Below are 19362 nucleotides of genomic sequence, written 5' to 3'. Positions count from 1 at the left end.
GTATCCCTGGAATAAATCCCACATGATCATGGTGAATGATTTTTTTTTTTTTTTTTTTTTTTTTTACTGTATTGTTGGATGCAGTTTGGTAATATCTTACTGTGGATGTTTATCTATGTTCATCAGATATTGGCCTGTAGTTTTCTTTTTCTGTAGTTTCTTTATCTGATTTTCATTATCAGGGTAATGTGGGCCTTATAGAATGAATTTGGAAGTTTTCCTTCCTCTTCTATTTTTTGGAATAGTTCAAGAAGAGTAAGTATTAACTCTTCCTTAAATATTTAGTAGAATTCACCTCGGAAACCATCTGTGTTGGGTATGGTGCTTACTTTTGATAATAATCAGAAAATGAAAATTAAAACAAGTATCTAAAACAATATATATCAGCTTAGCAAAGATTTAAAATTCTGACACCACTAAATTATTTTTACATTATGTGAAATAGGAATTCTGTGTCCTCATAGTGGGAGTACAAATTGGTAATACTGCTTTGGAGAGCAATTTGGCAATATCTAATAGACTTGAAGATTATACACACACAATTATATGTATATATTTTCCTCTATCATAGTAATTCCACATAAAAGCATATTCACTGCAGCATAAAAAATACTTGTGGCAAAACAGGAATTAGAAACAACCCAGTGCCCAAATACCCATCTGCTGGAAAATGTAGAATTAAATTCTGGTATATCCATATAATGGAATAGGATACAATAATAAAAATGAATAGACCAGAGACATGGTAATCAATATAAGTAAATCTCATTAATAATGTGAATTGAAAAAATCAAATTAAAGATTATATCTATTCATGTAAAAATTCAATATACATGAACAATTCTAAATAGTGTTTGGATACATACATTTGTAGTAAAATTATAAAAGCATAATTAGTAACTCACCAACTTCTAAATAGTGGTTACCATGTAGAAGTATAGGGGATGTAGACTAAGAGTAGATATACCGTGATATTCTATTGTGTTGGTGGTGTTTGTTTCTTTAAAAAAAGTTGTAGAGGAAATATGGCATGATGTTAATGCTTGTTAAATCTGCGTGGTGATTACATGGTGTTTCAAAGTATTTCATTTACTTATTCATTCTAAATACTGAATTGATAAATGGTGGTAGAAGTAGAGGAACTGGACAAAGTCAGTGATTGGTTCATCTACATGTTCACCCATCTCCTTGAAATTTTAATTTTAATGAATACACCGTGAGAATAAGATTGCTGTGAAGGGAGTTGACATGAGAAGTCTGTTTCACCTAAGAATACTCAGTGGCAGAAGAGTTTTCAATCTTTGTCTGACTTCCCTTCTTCTGGTATGTGATACAAGAAATATGTTACCAAAAAAGGAATCCAACTAGAAGCAGAAAATTATTAATCAGTTTTTGTAGTTAGTAAGCTAAATAATTTAAGCCAATAAAAAAATAACTTATTTAAATGAGGCTAAGTCAATACATGTATTACATATGTAAATATCTAAATATATTATGAATGTAATATCTAAAATGAATTCTTTCATTGCATAGAAAACTTGTGGCATGTGACTTTTTCTTCTCTGGCAAGTTAGTTTTGGTATGTAGGAAGAGTATTGCCGTAGTTGTCTGCCTATACCTTATTACCTACATAAACTCTACTTTATAGTTGAACATCTTTATCTAAGATTGTGCACATGCTGTTGGTACAATAATGATTTTTCAGAGTTGTCTCTATTTTTGCTTAGAAAATACATTATCACACAAGTGGTTATTGAAATGAAATGTCATTTAATTTGATAATACAGTTATTTGTGTCCATATCTGCATCCTTCTATAAAGTGAATTAATTATATAGGCATAAGGGTCTACCACTCTTCTATTTTCTACTCTCATTTTCTAAGTAAGAATTTTAAAGTTTAGGTAAAACAGGGATACGTAAGAAAATTCTCACTATTGTCCATGAGTAAAATAACCATAAGAGTTAAAATACTGAGGACATAAATGTCCTATCTTTGAAGTGATACCTGTTTTTCCATCCAAATTACAGTTGCACAAAAATGAATTAAAATAATGCATCTGGAAATTAACACAGTGCAATGAAATGATTCGGTATGGAACTTATTTTTCAGGAGCAAGAAGACCAGTTACCTAAGGGGAATAGGAAAGTAAATACTAGCCAAATGCATTTTACTTTAGGATCAAAGTAATTTGAAATATACACATACTGGTTTCCTAGGCAAGGAGAGGCAAAGGGAAGGGGAATGTATCTTTAGACTGCCAATCTGATAGTTATCTAAAAAAAAAAAAAAAAAAAAAAAAAATTGAATCTTTCTTGGCAGGTTTAGATCCAGATAAGCATCTTGGAAAAACCCTGGATCAAATGGAACCTTATCTCTTAGAGGTAAGAATTTATACTATTTCTCAAAATATAGGCATCTGAAGGAAGAAAAAAATAAGGCCATGATATGATGATTATAAAATTAATTTTATTTTAGAAAAACTCTGATAACATTCATGACATAGTTTTGTGAAAAAAATTAAACTAATGGATAAGAAAATATCTAAAATTAATTATGAAAATCATTACCAGCTTGTTGGTCTGAATAAAGAAGTAAGCTATACCTAAAGCGAAACCATCCTGTCAGGTTTCTTTTATTACCACGGACATTGTATGCTATTATAAGAAGTACTATACTCCTAAAGTAGCTGATAGTCTCTGTGATCAGATGTTTTTCAGTCAGAAATGCGAGTAGGAACTTCCTTCAGAGATATCTAATCTAACCTCTTCTTTTTTACCAATTAGGAAATTAACTTGCAGAGTAGCAAAAAAAAAAATTATTTTAAGGTTTCAAGTAACAGCCATTTAACCCATATCATTGTCAAATCCTAAATGTGTTCTAAACTTTAAAGAAAGATGTAGTTCTTTTCATGCCTTTCTATTAACTATTACTATTATATTTTATGAGAGTTTGGGGCAAATGTTATTCACATGGCAATGACAACTAAAGGAGTATAATGATGAGAGTATTTCATTTCACAATTATGATGGAAAAAGAAAATCACCCTGCTTCTATGAAAGAACAGAACTCCTCTAATAGGTTATCATGTTCCCCTCCCCCTCTCTTAATTTATCAACACCGTCTCTGGACATTGTTAATACCGTTGCTGTAGATGTGCTAGCAGTTACCTTCTTTACTAACTTTATGGTTTTCGGATTTTTCTTTCAGTTATTTGCACTTGATTATTTTATGGTTTATCAATATGTACCAAATGCTTAGACATCTTTGAAATGTTCATTCCTTTTTTCACTAAGCTTCAGTAAGCATCTAATATATGCGAGGCAGATAGTAAAGATAAAAATAAAAATGAAATGAGCATATAATTGTCACAAATTATATTTGATTTCTAGATAATTTGATGTCACTTATTTAAGTTGATCTAACGGATGTGGTTGCTTTTTATGCTGCTCTGACAGGACTTTTCTCACAGCAGTTCATGCTGTGGCCAACATTGCATCTATGTTCACATCTATTCGCTATTGTCAGATTAAATTTTTCTTCTGAAAAAAACAATGTAGATAAATAACGAAAGTAAATTTACAGGTGTAAAAGAAAGAGAACCTCAGAAATGAGAGACTGGGGCTTTGGCAAAAGAGCTTTTTGTAAGCTGCTCCATAAATTTAAAGTCGTGAATGCAGGTGTCCGGCATGTAGAGGTTCTTTGTAGAACAGGCATATGAGGCTTGGGATTGCCATGATGTCGATTATGAGTTAACCTGGATATCATAGAATATTTCAACACAAAATTGCAGACATCATTTTGTTCCATCTTCAACATGGCCAGGCAATCTCATATTTCTCTGGGAAAATTATCTGTCCATTCTCCATAATGGCTATTGCATTCCTTCTCTACTCTCCTCAAAATTAATCCCCTTCACCTTTCCCCTCATTTTTGAGTAGATGGTTTGTTTCTTCACAAAGAAAATAGAAGCTATCATACTGGAAATCCCTCTGTCTCTGAGTACCACCCCTGCTAACTTACCTGCACCCAGGCATATTTTTGCTTCCTGTAACTGGGAGAAGTGACTTCCTCCTGCATATGGCTAACCCCCCCACTGTGCCCTGGATCCCATTAGCAGCAGTCACTCACCTTGAAATCACTTACCCCCTCCAGTAGCTTCTTCCTGTTTCTCTTTACGGTCTCCTTCATGTTATACTGAAACATGCCACTGTCTCTCCCATTCTAACTATTCCCTCACTGCAATCTAGTTATTCCTCTAGCTACTTCTCTTCTTTGCCTCAAAACCAAAAATTTCAGAAGTGTTATCTGTACTGATGGTCAGTGTTTCTTCACGTCTCAGACGCCTCATGTACCTGGAGTCTGGCTTCTCCTTCTACCTCTAAATGGATACAGTTCTGATCAAGATCACTCATGATCTCCATTTTACCAAACCCAACCAACACTTCTTAGCCCTTATTTGAATGTTATAAACACTCCTCCTTAAAATGCTTCCATCAGCATCCATGATGCCACATTCTCCTAGTTTTTCTCCTTTTGTTCTGGTCAGTCTTCGTCTCTTTTGCCAATTCCTAGTCTAGGCTCCATTTTCACTCTATCACTTTTTCCGGATGATCTCAGTCACTCACATGGCTTTAAAAACTAGCTATATTCTCATGACTCTCAAATATTTGTAGCCCAAATTTGTCTGCTAAGCCCTAGTGTCCAGAGGCACTGCAAATTAAATCTCCATAAACTTGATTGTGGCCTTTATATATGTCACTTTTTGCCATTCCTTTTGTCATCACCGTAGTTCAGTGCCTGTCACTTCAGACCTAGAGTAGTATTAATAACTCCAATTTTGTGTCTACCTTCCATTTTATTTCCCAAGGAATTCATTTTGCTTGCTGCTTCAAGATAACTGTTCTAATATATTCTACTGTAATTGTGTCACTTATTCACTTCAAAACTTTGAGTTCCCATTGCTTACTAGCTAAAATCCAAATTCTTTAGATTCCTCTTTCCCTTACTTATTCTGGCTAACCTATTAGCATGGTCTTGTCTTCTCTATCTCCAGAATATATTCTAAGCCCAAGCACTTCTCACTGTCTCTGTCACTACCACCACAGTAGAATCATCTCTTGTCTGGAATATTTCATCAACCCCTAACTGGTCTGCTTACTTCCACCATTGCCCTGCTAAGATCCATTATTCATACAGATGCCAGAGTAATTTTTTTCAAGTGTAAATCAAATCACATCGCTGCTTTGTTTAAAATTTAAATCGTTTCTCATTGCAGTTAGAGTAACAACCGTATTCCTATGAGATCACAACTGATGAAGCCGTGTATGATCAGCATTCTCATTTTCCCCCAGCCTCTATCTCACTCGCTGAGCCAGAGTCACAGATACCGCCTTATTACTTAAACACACTTTATTCACCCTTTTTCTCCTTAGGACCTTGTACTGCCGCAAATGTCTTTTCACTCAGACCACCACATGGTTAATGCTTTTTTTGTAATTTAAGTGACAGCTCAAATGCTACCTCCTCAGACAAGCTTTCCCTGACTACTCTAGCTAACACAGATCTCTACAGATATCTCTACATCTATCTGCTTATGTGTATATTATCTGTCACGCCTTCACCCACCCCACCAGAACGTAAGCTCCAATAACCCGACCAAGATTTTGGCAAAGACACTAGTTCTTTCATTCAGTTGTGTGTTCATCTGTCTGTGTGTCCATTCACTGCTCTCATCCTTAAGTTACTACATATTTATTGAGGACCTGTTATATGGCAAATGCTGTGGCAAGCACGAAGTATATATGATGAATTAAATAAGATCCTTGTTCTAAAGGAGTTTAAAGTCTACCATAGTTATTCTCAGACCTGAGGGTGAAGTTTATTGGGGACCTTGTTAAAATATACACTCTTTTCCCACCCTAAGAAATCTCAGTTCAGAAGGACCAGGAATCTAATCTTTAAACAAGCACTAGATGATTCTAACACAGTGATCAAATATATCATCCCCTAGTTCTTCAATACCAGTAACGCATTTTAGGCTCTGTATTTCTAGGTTTCTCTGAAAGAATGTAAGCCTTCTTGAAACCATTGTCATCCATTGGCTTCCACTACTTCTGCAAGCTTTCTGAGTATTTTCTTAGCTTCGTTTTGGGGCTTACCATATATATTCCAGCCCTTATAAGTTGTTGTTCCATCCGTAGCCTTCCTTCGGTGGTGATATTAAATACCCCCCATGACTTCTTATGACAATTAAGTCTCTTCCTCCACCATCTTTTTATGCTCCAGAAATCTGTATTCAGCTGGACACCTTCCTCTCTTAGATGTACTCAATCACTTCAACCTCAGCTGTGCAGAACTGACCATTTCTTTCCTGACATATCTATGCCATTTTTATGTTCCCTGACATGAAGGGTTCCATTGTCTACTCAGTTGTCCAAGACCAATAAAAAGTGAATTCTAATAAATTATTTCATACGTTCCATTACTCATAAGTAAGGCCCCAGCTCCTTTTAATTCTGCCTTCTTAATATCTTATAATCTGTTCCATTTAATGCTCATTGTCACTACATTAGGATTTCCCCTAGGTTATTACAGTCTTCTAGCTCAAGTCTGTCTCCTCCCCAATTTACCCCTCGTCAATCCACAGGACTGTCATCATCATATATGTGAAGGGCAAATCTGATCATGTTGTTGTTCCTCATTCCCTCAAAATAAAATTTAAACTCCTTAACACAACACAATCTGTCCTTGGGGAAAAAGAGGCTTGTAAGATAGGCAGTCCCCTACATCCGCCCTATCCTTCATGAGTTTGGAACTATTAATGGTTTCCCTACAGTGAGTACTCCCTCGTATCTCCATGTTCTCCTCCCCTTCTCTGCAGACTTTCTCTTTCCTTCACTCAACTAAATCCAATCTGTCCTTAAAGTCTAAGCTTTAAACTCTTGCTTAAATATGCCTTCTTTGAGCTGCCATTTTCTTCTTTGACTCCCTGTATATAGCACTTCTCATGCTATACATTTTTTCTAATGTTTATGATAGCATTAAAGTGTATAATGTGTAAAAAATAAATTCAAACACTATCAAGTAATGGAAAATCTTCCACTGGCTCCAATACCCCCCAATTTTCTTTCCCAACCACTCTTCTCTATGCTGAGGTATCTCTTCAAAACCTTTTTTTGCATATGTAAATATATATGCATGTGTTTTTTTCATTTTTACCAGAATTGGAGCATACTGTGCATATTATTCCCCACCTTCCATCTTAACATGTAAGGATCCAGGGCATTTGTTTCCATGACCAGCCTATGTGGATAAAATGCTGAGCTGCTGCTTTATTGGTGGGCTTTATCCCTTACTGATTTCTTTCATGTCTTTTGCTATTTCAAATAATGCTAGAATAAACATTACTGTACGTATATTTTAGGGCATGTATGAATTTATCTGTAGGATAAAATCCTAGAATGGAAATACAGGGTCAGAATGTATGTATGTTTTCAATTGCAATAGACATTGAAGACATCCATTTTCAGCTATGGTGGAATAACTTATATCAGACCAATTCTCCCAATTAGAACACTTAGAATAGTTGCATGGAATTAAAACAAAAATAATGTTGGAAGGCATTAGAGAATTACAAAAAATGAGAAAATTTGAGGGGCCAGAATTTCAGTGAGAACGAAGCCTCTAATTCCCTTAAGACATTTTCTAATTCAAAAAATGGTACAGGGATACCAAGAAGCTGAGGAGAAAACTCCAGCTGAGATTCTGAATGGGCTTTCAGCAGCTTCATAGTGCTAAGAGACAAAAATTGAACTTCAAGGCAAACCAAAGTGGAGACGACCTGATTAACCCTTCAGGTATTCAGTCAGACTCCTGAATGGGTTATACCTTAGGGGTAGAGGCAAACCAGAAATAGTCCAGCCCTTGCAAATACTTATATCCAGCTTTGAATCGTATCAGTCCTAGACTGAATTAAAGTGACCCTGTGCTCCTCAGATTGCCTATTTATCTCTTTAAAAAGATAACATGATTCAGAGCCTCAGATTATCTCTAAAATATTTCACATACAATTTTCAGCAATCAGAAATGACCAAGCATATCAGGAGATCTGATGAGATAACTGAAAGCGAGAGAGAAACACACGCTAGAAACAGTGTCAGAAGATCCATATGATCAGATTGTCAGATTTAGACATTAAAATGACTGTGGCATTGGATGAGAAGATGAACTATTTTAGGGGTAATTTGGAATCTATGTAAAAGAATCAAATAGAATTCTGAAACTTAAAATACAAAACCTGAAATTAAGAACACAATACGCAATTCATGGGTTTACCAGTAGATTTGAAACAGTTGTATAGACAATTAAAGACCTGGAAGATAGGGTGATATAAAGCATCCAGGCTAAAGCACAAAGAAAACAGGACGGGAACTAAAGAGAAGACTGTAAGAGATGTGAGGGAGAGAAGTTTGTCAGAGCTGTACCTGGAGTTGAAGGAGTAAAGGAGAGAGAAGAACAGAAGCAATGTTTGAAGAGATTTTACTATAGGATTTAGCTGTAGTTATTTTTGTCGCTTTTGACAAGTAGCTTCTCAGAATGGTAAAAATTACTCAAAAGGGAAAGATTGAATATTAATGGCTAATTGCACATTTTGAACAGGAATTATTTTTCCTGGTGGCTATAGAAGATTATGCAAAACAATCTAGAGTCTTTTTCTCTGGTTCTGCATAGTCTAGTCTGTGTGTACATGAGCTTTCTATCAAGTGAGTGCCCAATAAATTTTTACACTAATTTATTACCAATTTGTTTCTCACTACATGTACAGCAGTTATCTGACACATCCCAGATTTTAACCCAGGTTTTTTGCTTTCTCTTTTTCCTTTCATTTTTATATATGCTCATAAAGGAGACTCAATCAATTGCCTGATGTACTCAGAGCACAATGATTCTAATATAAAAGCAAATGAGTCTTTTGTCAAACTCTCCTCTTCTTTCAGCATTTAGAGGGTATGGCTGTTTTTTATTATTTAAAAACTTATTTTCTAGGACTCTGTCTTCTCCATCATTGCCTAAGACAAATCAGATTTTAAGAACTGTATATATGTCCTTATCTTTATGAATAATGTCATTAACCTCATTAAGTGAGATAAAAAAATCAGTCACATATTCATTTTTCAACTTGTTGACAAAACTCTCCTGAATAGTCAAGAAATTCAAAAAGAGAGAAAACAAAACCTTTGAACTTGTAGGGTTAGGAAAAGAAGGGGTTAAGTAGAGGAACCCATTTTGTTCACCTACCTCAGATATCCTGAACCACCTGTTAGGTACCCCTTGTATAATGTGGGTGGACACATTGTAAGTTATTTCAGCTAATATATTAATCGTTTAGTATATTATTATATGCAAGAGTTAATATTTTTTTGGTTAAGGGAATTTTTGTGTATTACAATGATTTCCCTTGAATAAATTAATATTATTTGTGAGAATGACAGACAGGTTGGTGAAAGAGGTGGTGTAGGAAAGATGATACCTTCATAGTTCATTCGGATTGCATGGGGTAAGAGGCAGGACAGCAATCAGCAAGTTAACTCTGTACTCAGGAGGCCAGGTGTGAATCCTGATGCTACTGCTTACTTCAAATGTTGATTTAGTTAGGTTCCCATGTATATAATGGAAGTAATAACAATAGGTGCTTAGCTTAGTATCTGGCACGTAGGTAACGGTCCTAACAGAAAAATGGCAAAATCTATGGAGAACCACTATACAGGAAATACTCAAAAGCAAATACAGATATGAGGCAATGCTCAAATGGATTTAGTAATCAGAGAAGTACAAATTAAAGCAACAGTGAGATGTTACCTTATACCATTTTGGCAAAAATGAGAAAACTGGATAATGCCAATTGTTGATAAATGAGGATTTAGAGAACCTTAGGAATGTAGATTGGTGCTACCATTCTGAAGGGCATTATTGCAGTTCCTAAATTAAATATCCCCATCCTATCATTCCATAAGGGGACATTAGTGAAAATAGTCTTTGCAGGGTTATTTTTGATGGTGTTGGGGTTGTTGGAGGCAATATGAATGTCCATTCCTGAAAGATACTTAAAATGTAGTGAGTGCACATTATGAGATACAAGGCTGCAGTTAGAAAAGTATATTCAGTGTGCATATAGCAGCAAAGTGTTGAATGCATAAAAGTAACATTGAAATGATTTAAAATACAGGCACACAAAATAATAATACATTTGCAAAGACACAGACAAAAGATACACATTAAATACTTTAAAATGTTTGCCTGTGATAAGGGAAAAAAAGGGGGATAAAGTATACAAATAAATCATAATTACAAAAAACAACATAAAATACCTACATATTGCTGAAAATTTGAGATATAAGGAAGTATAGAAAAGTATAAAAAGCATAGTTTTTTCTGTCCTGTAATGCACATGGCTAACATGTTGGTGTACTCTGTAATGGTTTATTTCCCCAGAGTTTGTTTTTCACACAAGTTCACATAGTTAAATAGTTGTACATACTTTATTTACTTCATTAGGTTTGATTATACATACAGTGTGTCCTTTGTTCTCCTAGCATTATGTCATATTTATTTTCCTACATAACTGAATATACTTAGAAAATACATTAATTAATGGTTGTGTGGATTCCATCATATTTGTATCCTACATATGAATGTATTATGAAAAATTCAGTGAGTTACCTCTTGTTGGAAATATTTCTTATTTCTAAATTATTATAAACAGTGTTACTTATTTTTAAGTTGTTATGAACAATGTTATGATTATGATCTTTCCTAATAAATCTTCCTATACATTTCTGATTATTACTTGCGTTAGATAAATTCCTAGGAATGTAATTTCTGGGTCAAAAAATACAACTTTAAGGATTGTGCATTTATTACTCTAAATTAACTATGGAATAATCATAGTTATTGCTTCTTAAACTTATGCAGTTTCCTAAAATTATCATCTGATATGTGAACAAATGGATTCTAAAAGTATTTTATCCTTTGTGGGTTTTCCCCCCAGGGCTATTTTTTCATTGTTCAAAAAAGTAGATGAGTTTTAATATAAGAGTTGCATCAAATTTTAAAGGTTTAGAACTGTTCCTTAAGTGTTTGTTGAGTATTCTTATTTTTGTGATATTTTACAATGTTTGTTAAAGTTCCTACTCTTAAATCGGTCTTCCACAAATATGTGCTTTGCCTGCTTTTATAGTAAAGCTGTGCATTTTGTAAGCGCTTACTAAGTGCCGTACTCTGTGCTGAGTGCTTTTTACGCATTATTTTATTTGATCAACTAAGCTAAGAGGTTGTGACCATTGATACTTACATTTTGCAGATGAGGGATCATGCAGAGGGTGGGTTACTTTCCCACAGTCACGCAGCTGGGACATAGCAGATGTTGAACACGTGCTTAAACCATCTGATTTCAGAACCTATACTTTCTTGTATTCTTAAAAGTTGTTTTGAGGATTAAATAATTATATCATTTTCTTAACTTCAAGGCATAAAATAAATGGTCTTAAATAGTAGTGATACTGTTGGTTTTAGCAGGAGCTGAATAGCATAAAGGTGATGGTTGAAGCCACGGAGTGCATGGGCTATATCCAAGGGAAAAAATTGATTAAGAAGAATATATTACAGAGAATCATGAGAGGTATTTATAATTTAGGAGCAGCAGGAAGGAGTCAGAGTAGCTTAACAATAGCTTAGAAACATGTATAGTATATATATCATAGTATCATGCCACATAAAATTTGAAAAGGATAAGGTCATTGGACTCTCCCAGCAAATTGCTATTCATACTGAGGTACCAATAAATACAACCACCATCCATCCAGATTCCCAGCACAGAAAGCTGGGAATTTTCCTTAAGTCTTTTTTAACTTTCCTCACTCTTCCGTTCAATTAATCACTATTCAGCCTCCTAACAATATTTCTCAAAATATCTTCCCTCTCTTCTCTGTCCTCACTGCTACTTGCCCAGTTCAGGAAGTCTTCACATCCTGCCTAGATTACTCCAGCAACTTCTCAGTTCTTCGTGCTTCTTGATTTACTCCCCTCCAGCCCATTCTCCACTGTGCAACCAGACTGTTTCTAAAAGATAAATGTGATCAGTTCAGCTTTGTGTTTAAAACCTATCATGGGTTCTCACTGACCTTAGGATAATGACTTAGCATGACTTATGAAGCCCCATAAGATCTGTTCTCTTTCTAGTCAGCCTCATCTCACCATTCATCTAGTTATGATCCAGCTATGCCATACTTCCTTCGGTTTCTAGTACCCATCATGTGCTCTGGGTCTTAACATATGCTCTTCCCTCTAGAAAAGTCTTTCCTTCTCTCCTGCCTTCTCTCTGTCCCTCGCCTCTCCCTCTCTCTTTTAGCCTTTTCTGGTTAACTCATTGTTCAGATAGCAGCTTAAGTTTTACTTTGAGAAGCCTTTGGGTTCCTTCTGGTTAGGTACTATAGTTTACAATCCCACAGCATCTCATGCATCCACCAAAGCAATCACTACCCATTATTGTAATTTCTTATTTAACTTTCTATCTGTACCTCCAGACAATAAGCTATTCTGTGCAGAATTTATATGTCTGCTCCCATCATTATCCCCAGCACCTAAAACAATGCCAAACCTATAGTAGACACTCAATAAATATTTGTGAATAAGTGCTATGAATTATTATATGCAGCATGAATTATTTTGTATGTTAAGCATATCATTTATAAAATGAAATTTTAGCAGTTATTATAAACCTCATGGTTTTCTATAGGTGATGAGAAGGATGAAGTGTGATTTAATTTGACTTTTTTTTTTTCATTCTAATTTTAAGATGACAAACAGATAAATGAAGCAGGTTTAAAAGAAGAAAAATCTTGATTTAATAAGAAATTTTCACAATTGGGTTTATTATAATCTTTTAAAAGGATAAAAATTAAGCGGAAACCAGATGCCCTTAACTTTTTCAGTTCAATAATCAGTAGCATTCAAATGGAATTATTATGAGTATGAATATCCATCTATATAAATAAGTATGCCAGAAAAAATAGAATCATATAAGTAATTTCCTTTTATTTACTAGGAATTCACTTTTTAAATGTTCAGACTCCAAGGCATTCTTACAATTCATGAAATGACCCAAGTCAGCCACATCTGTTCAAAATGCTTTTTAAAATGCTTATCTTAACAACAGTTAGATGACAAACCAATGTTCACTTTCCCTAAAAGCTTTATCTAAAAGGGAACATAGCACAATTTCGATATGTGTGAAGCAATGAACATGCTTTTATGCAATGAAAATTATATTGTGTAATAAGTAAAAAAATGATCTTGTTTTATTAATAATCCAACTGGTTAGAAAACAACAACATATTTCTTTTCAACTGTTTAAGATCCTTTAGAACTTTTATTTTATCTATTGTACTAGCTTAATATCTTTGTATTCATACAAAGGTTGGGACCAAATGGTGGATGTCAGACAAAATAGTATGTGTGCTAATCTTACCCAGCGGTCAGCTGATCCAGATCTTTTTCTATATAACATTCCCCAGATGGCTAAAAATGGGGGAGGGGTAGAATGTGACATCACAGGTTCAGTGGCTGATGAGATAAGGAAAATACTGACTATCACGTGTGAATTTTATTTACTCTTTCAGATTTCCAACACCAGAGGATAAAAATGCAATTTCTAAGGGTGGAGAAAAAGAAGTCAGTAACTTTCTCTGCCATTTTACTTGGTAATTCTGATTAGGAGTGGCTTTATTTCTGGTTCAGATTAGAACTATCAGTTTATGTCTATCAGGCCCTTTTCTGGGAGCATGAATGGGTATCTGGACCGTAAGCAGGGCCCCAATTGGTCACTAAGTATTGTGTCCTACACACTGCTAGGGGAGCATCTAAGGGATCTAGAAAATAGTTTTATGAGAAAAAGTCACACATGAAAAATTTCAAGTTCAGGAGGTACATAGTGATACAGTGCAGAAATATATCACAAGGCAGCACAGGATAGTCCCACAGACAGTAACAAGGACAATTCCTTTTAAGTTGAAGAGAAGGAAACTAAATGTTGGGGTTTGTCACTTTATATTTCATATTATAAGATTTAGTATTTTTTTTCAGCCAGTCAAGATCCTTTTGAATTTTTATTTTATTTTATCTATTGTATTGGCTTTATATCTTTATAGCCATGCAAAGGATGGGACCAAATGGCTGAAGTGTTTGACTGTCAGTCTACAGAGTTTGATTTTTATTGAATAGGTAATAGTCACCAAAAAGTTTTAAGAAGATGAGTGCCATGGTCATTTATAGTTAAGGAAAGTTAGTGTGGTGATGATATGTAGGATAGATTGGGAGGTGTGAAAACTAAGCAGGAAGACAAGAGATGACTGTAAATAGATCAAGTGTGAAGTGATCATGAAGGATGTTAGAAGACGTTCACTTTATCCATCTTAATTACTGCCATGTCACTAGTATATAGAAGAGGATCTGGCACTTAGTAAGTACTGAGTAAAGATTTGTTGATTCAATAAATGAATTAATGAAAAATTTTTAAATGTAGGCTCTGTGGCAGAAGGAATGACAGAAGGAAAGAAAGGAGTTAAATGCTTCAGTATTTCAAGCTCTTAGTGTGATTGAACCATTATAGAAATAGAGAATTGATCAGGGAGAAATGGTTATGAGAAAAAAAAAATCAAGAACTTTGTTTTATTCATGTTAAATTTAAAACAACAAGGCTCCCAAGTAAAATACTCGATAAGAATTTTGAGTGGGGACTAATATATAGGAGAGACATCAGTGGCTAGGATTTTTGCTTTGAGAACCGTTTGCACAGAAGTAATAGATACAGTAGTGGTCATAATCCTCAAAGAGGGGTGTATATAGATAAAAAAGCAGAAGGCCCAAGGGAAGGGCAAATTAACCTAAGAGAGAAAAAATACCATGTATTGAGTGTTTCTTTTGCACTAGGGATTGAGTTAAAAGCTTTGCGTGTCATTTATCTGTTTTAACAGTCACAACATGCCCATAAGCGTAGGTATTACCTAGGAAAATGGAAATTCAGAGAAGTTAGGTAACTTATCCCAGGTCCTATGCCTAATAAGTGTTGGAGCCAGGATATGAACTTAGATCTGTCTATCCCTGGTTTCCATCTTTTCTGAAACTACTCTCTGTTCATGAATTTGATCCATCTTTTTGGCTAAATCCTTTAACATATTTACAATAGTTGTTTATAGTCCTTGCCTCCTGAGTCCAGTATTTGATTAATGTTGGGTCTGTTTCTATTTTTCTGTTTTTCTATTGGTTATACGTCACAGTTTTCACTCTTTGACATCTCTTATTTTTTTTAACGTATTTTATGGTAGATACCAAATAAAAAAGAATAGTAGAGACTAAAGTAAATAATATTTACCCCTTAAAAGCGACATTCCTACCTCTGTCTGACAGCTAGTCGGGGGTGTCTATCTGTTTAATCTCCAGTTGAACTGGGTCTGATCTGAGTTGCATTTTGTTTCAGGTTACTACTATTTCAGATGCTTTAAGAGTAGTAATCAGGTCTCTTCATTCATCAGGGCTTGTGATCTATGCTTCAGTGAGTCTAGATATCTCTGTCCCTGTCTCTGTCTGTCTCTCTCCTTTTCCTTCCCTCCCTTCCTCTCCCATCTCTTTCCTTTCCCTCTCTCCTTTTTTCCTCCCTCCCTCTCCCCCTGCTTTACTATCCTGCCACCAGTGTTTTGTGCCTTTTCACAGGTTTATTGCTCTGAGCCTTTCCTTGCCTTCTTCCTGACCTTCCAAGCCTTGGAAAAAAATCTTAGTCTTCTTCCCTGTCTCCAGCCTTTGACACAGTGAAAGCTCAGTAGAAAAGACTCAAGGAGCAGATGTTTCCAAAGGAATCTCTCTCTCCTCTTCTGTCCTGGCCCCAGCTTTCTGCATGTAGCCGCTATGTGCACTGGATTAAGGCCTTTGGGAAAGAACTGGCAGGCTATAGAGACTCTCCGGGTCTCCTCAGGACTCTAATAAGCCATCACAGAAGTCCACAGATGGTCATGTGTTTGGCTGCTTTCTACACACACTGATAGAAATCCCTCATCTGTGGAAGTATGCTGTTTGCCCGTTAGGAAGGTGGCTACTGATCTTAACTCACCTAGGAAAGCCTCACCCTGATCTGGAGTTCAGTTCACTCAGACTTCTTTGCATTCTCAGCTCTCCATATGTAAAAGAAAAAAGCATTATTTTGTAACCTGTCTGGCGTACTTTTGCTTGTTACAGTGAGAATAACTGTCTACTTCTACTTTTTACATACTAACTGAAACTTAAGTATATTTTAATCATTAATGAATATTAGACCTTGGTGAAGAAATAGACAATATGAAAAATATTTGTGTCTTACTTTAAAATATAGATTGCTATTTTGTGTATTTAAATTATGGAAAAAATCATGACAATTCAGTGAGAAACTAAACTTTAGAAAAACTGTTACCTATTTGGCATTTTCTTTTTTTTTTTTTTACCTATTTAGCATTTTCAATAACAGTTAAGACTGATAGAGAAACTTATCAAAGGGAATTGCAAAACTGTATTTGTAATGATTAAGTGTTAGCATGCAATAAGGGCAATTTTGAGTTGAAACCAGACACAGACCTGAGACACGTTAGGACTAAAGTTGCAACTTTCTGTGAACAGTGTTAAGTATTAGGAACACAGACTTAATAGGCTTTAGAAAACTAAATTGAATATTTTGTACCACAAGCATGTTTCTGGAATATGCACATCTGATTCTCTACTTCCCTAAACGGACCCTCTCTATAACGGGCATATATCATGCTTTTGTGCTACAAGGATGTTGATTTCTAAGAGAGTGCTATGTCTTAGCAGAAGATGCATTACAACAAGTGGTTGACTAGCATGGGCTTCACTTCTTCAGAAGATTTTCGCAGAACATCAGGTGGTCTTGAAGCTGGCTGAAAGTAAGCCAGTAAAGATGGATTTTTCTCTGAAGACTTACGTCCATTAGAGCTTGAAGCTAGTAGAGTTTAGAGTGGCTGCAAAAGACATTCTAAGGATACATAGTCAGAAAGAATACTTCTTGGTTCATCAGCAATAGAAACCACTGAGCTTTTTATTCAGATTTCTTGACCTAGAATCTGTGTTCTTGCTGATGACTCCGAAACAGAAAGGGAGAAGAGATTGTGTTATTATAGAAGCTACATCACTGTTTCATTATCATGTGGTGTTGAAATATAGGGTGTAGTATATTTGATAAGCTTCAAAAGACCAGGGAGGTTGTCTTGCTTACCTTCAGATCTTCCTCATCTCACACGACCTGCCTAATGATTATTGTTCAGTAAATACTGGTTGAAGAAGTGATATGAATTAATATTATGGAAATATTTTGTGTGAACTGAAAATATCACTGGATATGTACAAATTTTAGATTTTGAGTACTGGAAGTCTTTTTATAATGATAATATGTTGGTTTAACATAGCAGCTTGTATTATTTTTACTAGAGACTAATAGCACTACTTCAGTAGGATAACAGCCATGCCAACTTTAATTTAAATATCCAGTTATTCTTTGGTGGTAGATTATAGAAATTATGCAAAGCTTAAGTAAAGAATTTTCCAGTAAAAGGAAGCTAATAATTGACAAGGTATACTCCCTCATAAAAAGACTAACCATAAAGGTGAGATCAGAAGGTTCATTTGGTGGAAGTTGCTGGAATGGGAAGACCAGTGAAAGGGATATCAGCAAAAGAGAGGACAAACTCCAGTTAGCAGAACAAGGAAACATCCCTGAAACCCATATCCTGTTATTTCTACATTTTTATTGCAGAGCAGATATTAATTTAATTTGATTTAATATGGTAAAGTAATCTGTTCCTGTTATCTGCTCCCATAAGGACCAACTGCCATAATTCTGTCTTGTTGCTTCTCTACTTCATGACTCAAGATGGTGAAAATTTCTGCTTTGCTCTTGTGAACTCATATAGAAAATGCCACCCAGCTTTCTTTCCCTCACTTTTCTTACCGTTTGGCTTTACAGTGTTGTTCATATTACTGCTGATTGTTGAAAAGAGCAGTAGAATTCTCACAGATCCATCCTTTAAGTCCCTAAGGGCACATAGTCAAGAGTTTAAATGTAATGGATTCAGAATTATAGGACAACCACAAAAATAACCAGAGAAATAAATGCATAACTATTCAAATAAAACTGAAGACTTAGGCCATAGTGCCAGCACTGGCAGTAATAGTGAACATCAATGGAGTCACTCTTCCTTTGGGCAATGAGGATTTTGGGCTAGAAAAGGCTGTAAGCTGGGAAGCTATGAAATTCAGAATGAAGGAGATGGAACATAGTAATAAAGCCTCAACACAAGAACAGGAAGATTCTCTGACACAGTCAGTGAGAGTGTTCCCCGGCACTGATTCCAGCCGTATACCAGCCAAATGAGAAATTATTTTACTCTCAGTCTCAGGATTATTTAAATAATATAGCTTATATTTAATGCAGATTACAGGTTGTTTGTTGTTTCTTTGCTTGCTTGCTTGTTTTTTAATTTCAGGTTTAATTAGACAACATGATAAGCTATCCCAACCTTTCTTAGAGTTAGACCTTCCTAAGGCTTATCTACAGCTTTGGAACTTCATTAGTTCTCAGTACCTTTGGAACTTCACTAATAATAACCTCAAACGTAATTACCATATTTGTGACTCCCTTTTGTTCACAGGCCTAAGGAAAGTCCTTAGATTGCTTTCTCTGTGTCTCCAAGAAATGCTCTTAACACAGCTATTTTCCCCCATTCACATGTAGGTCAGAGGGCAGTGGGAAGCACAGTTGGCTGCATACAGCCTCATTTACTACCCAATGACTCTCCTTAGTCTTCTTTGAATCTAAAGCTAGTGTCATTCCTAAAATTTATGGTAATCTCTAAATTTTCTCGTTATACATAAAATGTTGGCCCTTTACATCTTTTTATAAGGATTTGGGGATTACTAAAACTCCTGTGCTTTAATGATAACATTTTTCAAATGGCTTTAAACACATGTTTTAAGTAGAAATATAAAGTTATTTTCCTGTAGCTTGTGATCTACTTTGGAATTAAAGTTTGTTGCATGGATTTTTTTTTTTTTTTTAGGAAAAAATAATATTGAGAATTTTTGCTGTCTAATTTTAAGTTTCCTGTTTTTGTTGTTCTTGTTGTTGTTGTTCTCTTATTTCCAGCTTTCTAAGAAGTACGGAGTCCATGTTTGTGGAGAAGGTGGAGAATATGAAACATTCACTTTGGATTGCCCTCTATTTAAGAAGAAAATAATTGTGTAAGATATCATTTCGGCATTTTCTTCC

At 35.1% G+C, this 19362-nt stretch overlaps 1 protein-coding gene across 8 annotated transcripts in view; it reads left to right on the top strand.

Moving 5' to 3' along the window:
• Positions 1–19362, top strand: part of DPH6 (diphthamine biosynthesis 6) — a 428870-nt gene that overhangs the window by 127177 nt on the left and 282331 nt on the right. For all 8 annotated transcript variants that reach the window (XM_057306216.1, XM_057306211.1, XM_057306212.1 and 5 more), the window contains exons 6-7: positions 2322–2383; positions 19240–19334. In XM_057306216.1, coding sequence (XP_057162199.1) covers positions 2322–2383; positions 19240–19334 — 157 coding nt within the window. The remainder of the gene's footprint in view (positions 1–2321; positions 2384–19239; positions 19335–19362) is intronic.

Source organism: Ursus arctos, unplaced genomic scaffold (genome assembly GCF_023065955.2).
Source record: "Ursus arctos isolate Adak ecotype North America unplaced genomic scaffold, UrsArc2.0 scaffold_36, whole genome shotgun sequence".
NCBI classification, from domain to species: Eukaryota; Metazoa; Chordata; class Mammalia; order Carnivora; family Ursidae; genus Ursus; species Ursus arctos.
The sequence above is the reverse complement of the archived record's forward strand: the minus strand, read 5'-3'. Positions and strand labels throughout refer to the sequence as shown.